A 10232-nucleotide genomic window follows, 5' to 3' on the forward strand; every position below is an offset into this window, starting at 1 on the left:
AGCTCTGGAAAGCAGTGTGGAGGGTCCTCAAGAAATTAAAAACAGAACTACCCTACGACCCAGCAACTGCACTACTAGGTATTTATCCAAGGGATACAGGTGTGCTGGTTCACGGGGGCACACGCACCCCAATGTTCATAGCAGCGCTATCGACAAGACCCAAAGTATGGAGGGCGCCCAAATGTCCATCGATGGATGAATGGATAAAGAACATGTGGTACATACACAACGGAGTTTTACACAGGGATCAAAAAGACTGAAATCTTGCCATTTGCAACTATGTGGATGGAACTGGAGGGTATTATGCTAAGTGAACTTAGTCGAGAAAGACAAATATCATATGACTTCACTCATATGAGGACTTTAAGATACAAAACAGAACATAAGGGAAGGGAAGTAAAAATATAAAAACAAGGAGGGGACAAAAACATAAGAGACTGTTAAATACGGAGAACAGAGTTACTGGAGGGACTGTGGGAGGGGGATGGGCTAAATGGGTGAGGGGCAGGAAGGAAGCTACTCCTGAAATCACTGTTACACTCCATGCTAACTTGGATGTAAATTATTTTCAAAAATAAATCATAGAAAGAAAAAAATCACCAATCAACTTTCAAATATCACACAGAATTTTTGTGCTAAAGTCACTATACCTACATACTAATAAAATCTGTTATCTGTGACTTTTTAAAAATTTACCTATATTACTGTAAAGTACTCAAATAAAAACCAACACTCCCACCTAGTGGAGAAAGGAAAACATCTGGCTTAGATCACCATAAGAAAGGAACTATAACTACAATAAATTTAAAATAAGTTTATTCTGTTTGAACCCCCTGGAAAGACCCCTTGGGAAAAAAGGAACCAACAAAACAGGACGCGCCGCCCCCCAACAGGACGGGTGGGGAGCAACACTCTGTACAAAACCACCTCTGGAGTCACGTGTAAATGTTACTCTGAATCTCATTTGTGGTCATCAACTTCTTCAGTATCTCTGTGCTCTGGGGAATATTCTGGAAGAAGAGAAGCAAGCTGTTAACAGGGAGATGGAGGATCAGGTTAGAAGCAGCACACCGCTGCACACCCCCACGCTCAGGTCGCCCCCAGCCTGCCGGCACCACAGTCCCTGCGCCACCTCCGCGCTGGGGCGCTGACCCGGCCCTGCAAGCGTCGAGAGAACTCCCCGTGGCTGACCGGCGGCCACGCTCAGATCAAGCCTGGGCGACCTCAGGATGGCCACGCCCCTGTCCACAAATCACGTGCGCAGGAAGAAATGAAAAGGTTCAAAGAGGTTGTCTCGATTCCCCTTCAAAGACTACTGCTAAAGGCCAGAGGTCGACTGAGACTCCCCGTGACAGATGACGGGCTCCTCGGGCCAAGTCCGGGTCCTTCTGGGGGGTCGGCGTGCAGCAGGGCCACGGCACCACGACCGCGCTCACCGGTGCACCTGCTGCGCGCGTTCGACCACCGGCTTGGCTCCGGTGGCGCAGCCGCCACCAACCACCTGCCTCCTGCCCCGCCGGGGCGACGCCCTGCTCGAACTGAACTCAGTCCACGGTTTTCTCCGAGCGACCGCGGGACCCTCCTACAGGCCCAGGGCACGACCGGGGGAACTGAAACGGAGAAACGCGGTCCATTCCCACGGAGCTGACCATCTAGCCCGCAAACCGATTTAGGAAGAGCTAACCCAGACAGACGTGCCAGAGAGGTGTCCTAAGGCGCACAGCCATTCTAGAACACAACAGCACTTGCCCTGTGAACAATGCGGTTTCGGTCTCTTCCCTGTAAGAGAAGTCCTTCCCCAGGGTCCCCCCGGGACCGGCAGGGGGCTGCTAAACCACGTGCAAGCACAGGCGCGTCCCACGGTGAACTGTCCCGGGGACAGAGCCCACGACACACACCCCACGAGCAGGAACAGCGGCCGCACGCGGCCAGCCCCACCGCATGAAATGAGGAGAATCCGCACCGATAACTGACCCACGCTGGGCTCGTAAACCCTACAACCTTCCACATGCATCAGCTCCAGAAACGTCCTTGACAGTGAGGCCACCGTTCTACACAGCCGCCCAGGGTTCCTGTCCCCGCGCCGCAAGGATCTGCCACGAGACAGCGGGAGCGCAACGGTTCTCGGGCCACAGGAGCACACGTAAACGAGGGGGACAGTCCCACTCAAGGGCCGGACCAGATCGCTGCGTGCTGAGAAAAAGGGTCTGGAAGTGCTGCTTAGGTTTCCCACGGGCACCAGGCATTTACGTCTGTTATTAAGTCCGTTCCGACTCAGGTATCACGTCAACGAGTGAGAAGCTTACCTTCACCAAACCTTTCAAGCTTCTGGAAGAAAGGACGGGCTTAAAAGCCCCAGCAGTAATGAGGTCTAACTTCATGACATCGGTGTAGCACAGGTACAGAATCGCCGGGATCTTCCACACTTGGCAGTAACTCAGAACTATGAATCGTACAGGGGAAAACCACGTCAGTCTTCTACTCTGTGATTTTTACACTGAACACGTCTATATAGAAAAGGCTACTTTTAGAGGCGCCTGAGTGGCTCAGTCGGTTAAGCCTCCGGCTTTGGCTCAGGTCACGATCTCGTGTCCGTGAGTTCGAGCCCCACATCGGGGTCTGTGCTGACAGCTCGGAGCCTGGAGCTGCTTTGGATTCTGTGTCTCCCTTTCTCTATGCCCCTCCCCTGCTCATGCTCTGTCTCTTAAAAATGAATAAATGTTAAAAAAAAAATTTTTTTAAGGCTACTTTAAAAAATTTTTTAAAGGCTCTGTTGGCTCCCTTACTCGAAGACTGTACCACCATGTTAACCCCTTACAACGCATACGCTCCTTTAAAGCCAATTTACTTTCCTAAGTAATTTCTTGAAATAGTTTATTTTGCATTTCCTAAAAATACTGAGACACCTCTTAAGTAACTTCTAGATTAAAATTTTGCTGGATATAATAAAGCAAAAGTAAATAATAAATATATAGTCCATGATATAAAATATGTAGCCACTTATTCTAGTAAACTTAACATTTAAGGGGAAAAACTTTTCCCTTATCAACAAATAACAATTATATAACTTATCAGCTACTGAAAAGTAACTGGCAATCTCATTTTGATATGATGCCAGAGTATAATTAAGAACAGGAGTAAAAAATAAAATATTGACAATACTACTACAATTCGGTTTCTGGAAACTTCTATTTCGACAATTGAAACATACTTTACCAACTTTTCATGCCCCAACACTGGCTTGCGTGATGAGTTAGGACAGACCAAAAGGAAACAGCAAGGCTGAAGCCTAACAGTTCACTGAGAACTCTGAGCTGCTCGCACACAGTAACCGCGGGTCGGGAAGACGTTCACACTCAAACCGAACACGACACGCCAGCAACAGCAGACATGAAAGACTAACAGCAGAACGCCGGTATCGATCTGCATCAACAAACTGCCCTGAAAAGACCTCTCACAGCCAAATAACCAATAACCAATAAATCAATGATCTAGAACGTAAATATTACAAGTTTTACCACCACCTGCTGCAGGGAGATCGTGGACGATATTTGGCTGTTCCAGCAGCGAACAGCATGGAGGCTCTTTGAAATTCTCTGTCTTCAGGGCTTTCAGGAAAGGAGAATGGAGGCTGCTGGTCGACTCTGAGGTTTTATAGTCAGTGACATGTCGACATGTGAGGACAGTCACTTGCATGTTCTTCCTTGGACAAGAGCCAAAGACCTAGCAAAAGTGAGGTCAAGTTAAAAGACATCTACAGTTCTGTCACGGAACAGAAACACAAGAACACCGCGCGCCCTGCAGGGGTGGACACGTTCACTGAAAAGTGGAATGCAGGCTTTGCTGTCCCTCACCCGGGCGGGGTCCTGGTTCTGCCATATTCCAGTTTGGTGACCTTTCCTCCAGCACGCTCCTCATCTGTGAACTAAGGACAGTGCTGCCCGCTAAGGGAGCTCAATCTACAGTAAATGAAGCCGGGGACACAAGTGGCCAGAGCAGCTGCGGGAATGGCCAGACTGGCGGCACCCAGAGAGGATGTGTCGCCCGCCTACCAGATCTCGGCTGGAGCAGGGATTCCTACACACGACTTTACTGGCGAGCCGCCTCCGACCCGGAGAACACCAGCAAAAGGAAGTGACCCCCTTTCTCTATCCCTGTGCGGTACTCTGGAGCACTTCTTGCTGAAGATGCTTCTAAGCTGCGCGCTGTAAGCGTAACAGGGCTGTAGCAGTGCAAATGATTCGTGAGCTCACGTTTTATTTCTATCGTAGGCAAGTTTCAATCATTTTAGACCTTTAATTCCTAACTTTGTATTTCATGAATTTCCAGCTTTTAAAATCTATGGGAGGGGGGCACCTAGGCGGCTCAGGTCATAATCTTGTAGTTCATGGGTTCAAGCCCCGTGTCGGGCTCTGTGCTGACAGCTAGCTCAGAGCCTGGAGCCTGCTACAGATTCTGTGTCTCCCTCTCTCCCCGACCCTCCCCTGCTCACGCTCTCTCAAAAATAAATAAAAAAACATTTAAAAAAATTTAAATCTATGGTGATGTAAATCCCAAAAAAAGCAGCTATGTTTTAAAGAAAAAAGTAGACTTTAGGCCATTCCACTTTGTTGGAAAATATTTTGTGAAAAGAAGAAAATAGCTATTTCAAATAATAACAATAGAACTAAAGATCCTATATGCCATAAAGGATTTGTAAGCCTAATTCACAGTTCTGTAAATAAACACAAAATAGTTAACACAATACATCTGTAAGCAGGTACGTCCCATTTAAGACAATTTACTGGGGCGCCTGGGTGGCTCAGTAGGCTGAGCACCCGACTTCAGCTCAGGTCATGATCTCACAGTTTGTGAGTTCAAAGCCTGCGTCGGGCTCTGTGCTGACAGCTCGGAGCCTGGAGCCTGCTTCCGATTCTGTATCTCCCTCTCTCTCTGCCCCTCCACCGCACGCACTGTCTCTCCCTCTCTCTCTCTCTCAAAAATAAATAAAAAACAATTAAAAAATAAAATAAAATAAATACATATTGGTGCAAAACACAGAATCACGTACAGGATCATGGGAAGGGTCACAGACCTTCTTACATAATTCTTCAGTTAATAAAGTGTACTTAATTACATTTAATAAATGTTTCTAAGTATGCCAATCTGGTTTAAAACAGGTGTACACCAAATTTATTTCTAATGAATTTAATTTTACTACCTATTCAGAAATGTATCTCAGATTTAAGCTGAAATATTGCTAAGATACAGATAAAACCTACTTCACTTAATAATACACAACTGGGTGCCTGGGTGGCTCTGTTGGTTAAGCATCTGACTCTTGGTTTCAGTTCAGGTTATGATCTTAGTTTGTGTGTTCGAGCCCCACATAAGGCTCTGGATGGACTGCACAGCCTGGTCGTGATTCTCTCTCTCTGCCCTCTCCCCTCGCTCTTTAAAATAAATAAGTTAAAATAACAATACACAACTGCCAAAATTATGATTATTCTCTAAGACTCCTAAATTCTTCTGAGGTGTCAGCACAGAGCCCAGCACGGGGCCTGAATCCACAAACCCTGAGATCAGGACCTGAGCTGAAGTCCGACACTTAAATGACTGAGCCACCTGGGCATCTTTGAAAAATATGTCTTATTAGGCACATACTCCATATACAATTTTCTCACAAAATGAAGCATCAATTAATTCATCCTAATGCTAAGGAAAATGGACACAATATTCTGGAATTTGGAGCTAGCAGCAGCTGGGTGCCAGCCCCCCCGAACCCAGCTCACACCCGGTCCCCGCCTCACGCCCGGGCACCTCCGGCCCACGCCGTCAGCACTGCTGTTTCCCGCGCCTGGCCCTGACCCTGCTCTGCGGCCTGTGAGTAGCCTGTTTTTCTTTCAAACGTCACAATACGGTGGACGGGAAGAATCCAACTGCTTTATGCTTCTGTGACCCACAAGCTTTAGTACATTACTAATCGCGTTTGTTAAATGAGTTTTTATTCTTCAAATTCTATAATAAATTGCTACAAGTACCTTTTACCAAAAAAACCATGCACCAGAGACCTCTCCTGTTTCAGGTTCAGTTAGCTCCGTCGGTTTAACTGTAAAGATACTGAACGCTTAGAAGGCGTCCCTCCTCAGTGTGACCACGCCAGCCCCCCCTTCTCTTACCTTTTCCAGCCACTGATACTGCTGGTCTTCGGCCACGTAGCAGCTGCACTGACAGAGCAGGACCTGGAGAGTCACACCCCAAGGGTTCGGTCAGGTAAACGGGTCTTACACACGCTCAGGCTGTCATCACTCACGTGATCACCTGAATCACAGTGTAACCTTCGGATGACACGGGTCTTTCTGCACTGTTACTGGCTTATTCATGTATCTTTAAAACTTAAGAACGAAGCCACTGCTGGCAGTTAACACGAGGATGAAGTACACAGTGACAGAGCAACCACAAGAGGTTGCACAGGAGACCCTGAAGACGCTACCAGTAAATGCTACCAAAATGTTCTTTTAACACCGGAACAATACCAGTCCTGCTGCCCTTCTGGGGGAAGGGAGGATTACACACTGTGAAGACCAAACACAAAATAAATGTAAACACTATAAAACGTAAGCATTATACAAACACATGGTGCTATCAGAGGGAACCTCAGGCCAAAGAGCATTCTAGAACAGTCCCGATGCCTGGGAGGAGGGTATTATTTTAGAAACCAAGTTCCAAACCCTATGCTCAAAGTGAGATCATCTGTAATGACCCCATGCCACAAAATGACGGATTCCTGGTTACTAATACTCATGGAATGATACTATCCCTAGAACTCAACATCTTCTATGAAAATACTTACACATGTGCTAATACTGAACTACCCCAGGCAGGCACAGGAGGAAAAACGGTGTCCAGGGGCGGGGGAACAGACAGAGGCTGGATATATAATTAATGACCACACAGGTTCTGCATAATCAAGAGAGATCTAAGTAACACATGGCTCGACCAGACGAGGGGACAGAAATTTCTCCTCCCTGACCCTCACAATCTATTCTACCACGAAATCTTTCCAACTAAAGATCAAATTGAAAACATGCTTCGTTCCATTATTTCCTATAAATGCTAGATGTGCATAAAAATCCTCACATAAACGTCAATAACTCTGGATTACATGTCTAAAAAAAAATCCAGGACTGTTACAAAATCAAACTTTATATTTTAAAAGGCGAACATGTAGCCCTTACCTTTTGAAATAACCCACACTATGATATTATGGAATTAGTGACTTTGTCCACTGTTTGGACCCCTGCCCTGGCCCTTGCTGAGGGCTCAGCAGCTGTGCAATGGTACTCATCAGACAAGCAGATGGGGGCACACGGCACCCGCCTGGTGGTCTCAGCAGCCTGACTCCTCTCGAACTGCCCCGAACTGCCCCGTGCCGCGTCCTCTCAACGGGCCCGACATGAAAGGCTGCGAATGTGTGGGACACAGGAAATTCCTCGGCATCAGCTGCAGAATGACTTTCAGGACTTCACGAATCAGGACGACTGTGGACAGGGTGGATGCTCGCGATCCAGAGAGCCGTGCTGAGAACGCACACGGTTCCCATTTCTTCCACAAACGTCAAGCGAGCGTCCGGCACACACCGCGCGTTTGCTGAACACCGGCCACAGCAACGAAGGCCAACCCCCTGCCTTCCCAGAGTGAGCCGCTTCTGCACACGCAGCGCTGCCCGCTGGAAGAAGTTCTGGAATGCGCGCAAGGCCTGAATGTCTGCTGCTGATGGTTTTCTCCTAACAAAGCAGCAACACACCGGACAGGTGGCGAAAATACTCACGTCAACGCAAGAGCCGTTCCCAGCACTGCCTACGGGCAGAACTCCTCAGCCCCGCGGGAGATGTAAAGGAACATGAGATTCAAACGGACCCCACGTGCATGATGCTAAAGAACTACATCTGGAGCACGCCAGTCAGGTCGCACGTACCGAGGGATTCGATTTCAGATGATAAAACACGCAAAAGGCATCTGCCGGGGAAAGGTGCACGGCGTCCGTTGTCCTACACCATTCGTTCCAGAGTCTGGCACATCCGACCTCTTCCCAGACACCCGAGTTCATAACAAACGACGACAAAAATGCTGCAGAGAACAATTCACACTGAGTTAGCGCTTGGCTATGCGTTTTCTACCGTGAAACACCGTTTCAAGTTACTCCAGCGTCCTGGAGCTCCCAGGGCCAGTAAGACAACCGACCTCACACCACTCTCTTGTGAGAAAGGAAACAGGCCTCGGGAAGTTAAAGGCTCCGGCCCGAACATAGATGGTACTGGAGGCAGGGACCGAGGACACAGGTGTACTGCCAGACGTCACCGCGCGCTCACAACGTGCCCACCCACGGGACAATTTTGGGCCAGGGGCACTTCACATAAATGAGTCCATAGTTATTTCGCGTGTACTTAACGATGTCTTCCAGGCATTGGGGCTACCTTACTGGGCCAGGGGTCTTCGTCACTGGAGACCCTGAATGCTCCCCCCACAGCCTGAGAACTGGCTAAAATTACGCAGGTACGTGCACAGCGTTCTGGCTGAACTCTGCTCCGGGCGAACAGTGACCTCTCAGACGCAGTCATCTCTGCGGACCAACCTGCAGACTCGGCTGCTCAAAAGTGCTAGCGACTGAGCGCTCAGAATGGTTAGCGATCACCACTGTTACTTCTAGAGCTCGCATCTGTGCTAAGAGCCTGTTAATACAAAAACTAGGACGAACCACTGCTACGAGGGGGCCACATACACACGCCACCTCTGTCCCTCCACGTCGGCTCCAAACAGGCCCAGGAGTGGGAAGAAATCTTGATACCTCAACACCCTATCAACCCAGTTCCCGGAATTCACAACCTCCTGATGCTAAGAACGCTTCCTTTAAGTCTTACTTGTTAAGTTTATCAGAAAGGTGTCACATGAGCATGCAGAGATTTTACTCAGATACGAAGTTACTCTGCTATGACTTTTTCTAGAAAAGTAACAGACGCTTGAAATCTTTTATGACAGAAAGATGATATAAGTAACTTTGGATTTTGTTCTCTCAACAAAACGTCCAGTCTAATGCATTTCCACTCACCTACTGCATTATTTCCTATAGCAATAACGAACTTGGAGCAAGGATATTTTTCCAGCAGAGAAACTTCCAAAGATGTTTTTGTCTGTCTTCGAAAGAGCCGCACCTCCCTAACACAAGAAACAAAAGACAAAAGTAAAGCAACTTAAATATACTTAGCATCGTATGCGGAGGAAAAGGACACTGTATGTTTTGTAATAGGTAACATGCAAACTTTAATTTCATAAAGGATGTAATTATGATCCAGAGGAAACAACAGATTCGGGAAACAGTAACTTACAGATGAAATCACCTGATGCAAAAGTCATGCAGAACTCTACAATGAAGATCAGGCTGGGCACCAGACCCACTGATCAATCGATCGATCTTCGCATCCCTAAAAGTGGGACAACTGGGTCACAGTGGCAGTAGGAAACAGCAAGCACCCCCTTCGAAGCATTCTTGCCAGCAAAATATTGAACGTGCATGTGACCACGCCTCTAAACGGAACATCCATTTATGAGAAATGCAGGTAATGGACACACACGTTCAATTAAACAAATCCAGAGTGTGGGACATCCTCCAGGACAAGATGCCCAGCACTGCCTTTGTGATGGGGAACACAAGAGACAGAAGGTCTAACGGTAAACGTGGCCCTTGTCGGGATTCTGATTTACACACTCACCATGAAACGTCATGTTTGAGACTACTAAATAAATGTGATCATGCACTATCAAATAGTATCAGAAATTAACTTTGTTAGGGATTATAACAGCATATGCAAGAAAACGCCGTATCGTTTGCGGTGTGTTCTGAAAAACGTCGAGGTGAAAGGCTACGGTCACTCGGGGTGGTGGGAGTCGGGTGCGACAAAATCTTCATTAACTGCTGAATTTACATGACTGGGAAGGGGTGAAGGGTCATTTTACTACTTCTCTCCGATCTTTGTGTGTCTGGAAATAATTGTTTTCAAAGAGACAGATCTTCCACCTGCTCCCGATGCCGATGCCAACGGAAAAGTGGGGCGGAAGATAAAAGTCCTCGACCCAAACAGAGGACCACCGCGGGGCCCGGCGACGGCACCGCGGCCCGGGGGCACGTCATGAGGGCGCAGGGAAGCCCCCGCGGCCACGCAGAGGCAGGGCCAACGAGGCCGCGGCAGGCCAGC

General features: G+C 47.9%; 1 protein-coding gene across 3 annotated transcripts; it reads right to left on the bottom strand.

Moving 5' to 3' along the window:
• Window positions 1–794: 794 nt before the first annotated feature.
• PSMG1 (proteasome assembly chaperone 1) lies at window positions 795–9195 on the bottom strand. Of its 3 annotated transcripts, none has more exons than XM_029938919.1 (6): window positions 9089–9195; window positions 7958–8109; window positions 6159–6221; window positions 3525–3723; window positions 2307–2443; window positions 795–1010 (listed from the first exon to the last, which is right to left on the bottom strand). In XM_029938919.1, the coding sequence occupies exons 2-6, from the start codon at window positions 8087–8089 to the stop codon at window positions 936–938; spliced, it is 606 nt and encodes a 201-aa protein (XP_029794779.1). In that variant the 5' UTR covers window positions 8090–8109; window positions 9089–9195; the 3' UTR covers window positions 795–935. The 3 variants fall into 3 exon arrangements, with proteins under 3 accessions (XP_029794779.1, XP_029794778.1, XP_029794777.1); XM_029938918.1 differs by having other exon boundaries at window positions 3522–3723; XM_029938917.1 differs by having other exon boundaries at window positions 3519–3723.
• Between the last annotated feature and the right edge of the window lie 1037 nt (window positions 9196–10232).

Source organism: Suricata suricatta, chromosome 5 (genome assembly GCF_006229205.1).
Source record: "Suricata suricatta isolate VVHF042 chromosome 5, meerkat_22Aug2017_6uvM2_HiC, whole genome shotgun sequence".
NCBI lineage: Eukaryota > Metazoa > Chordata > Mammalia > Carnivora > Herpestidae > Suricata > Suricata suricatta.

Coding starts and splice junctions, on each gene's coding strand:
- PSMG1 (XM_029938917.1), bottom strand. CDS start 8,089: ATGAACTCGGGTGTCTGGGAAGAGGTCGGATGTGCCAGACTCTGGAAC. Junction 2,444..3,518: donor TCTCCCTGCAGCAGGTGGTG/GTAAAACTTGTA, acceptor TACGATTCATAG/TTCTGAGTTACTGCCAAGTG. Junction 1,011..2,306: donor GCTTGAAAGGTTTGGTGAAG/GTAAGCTTCTCA, acceptor CTCTTCTTCCAG/AATATTCCCCAGAGCACAGA.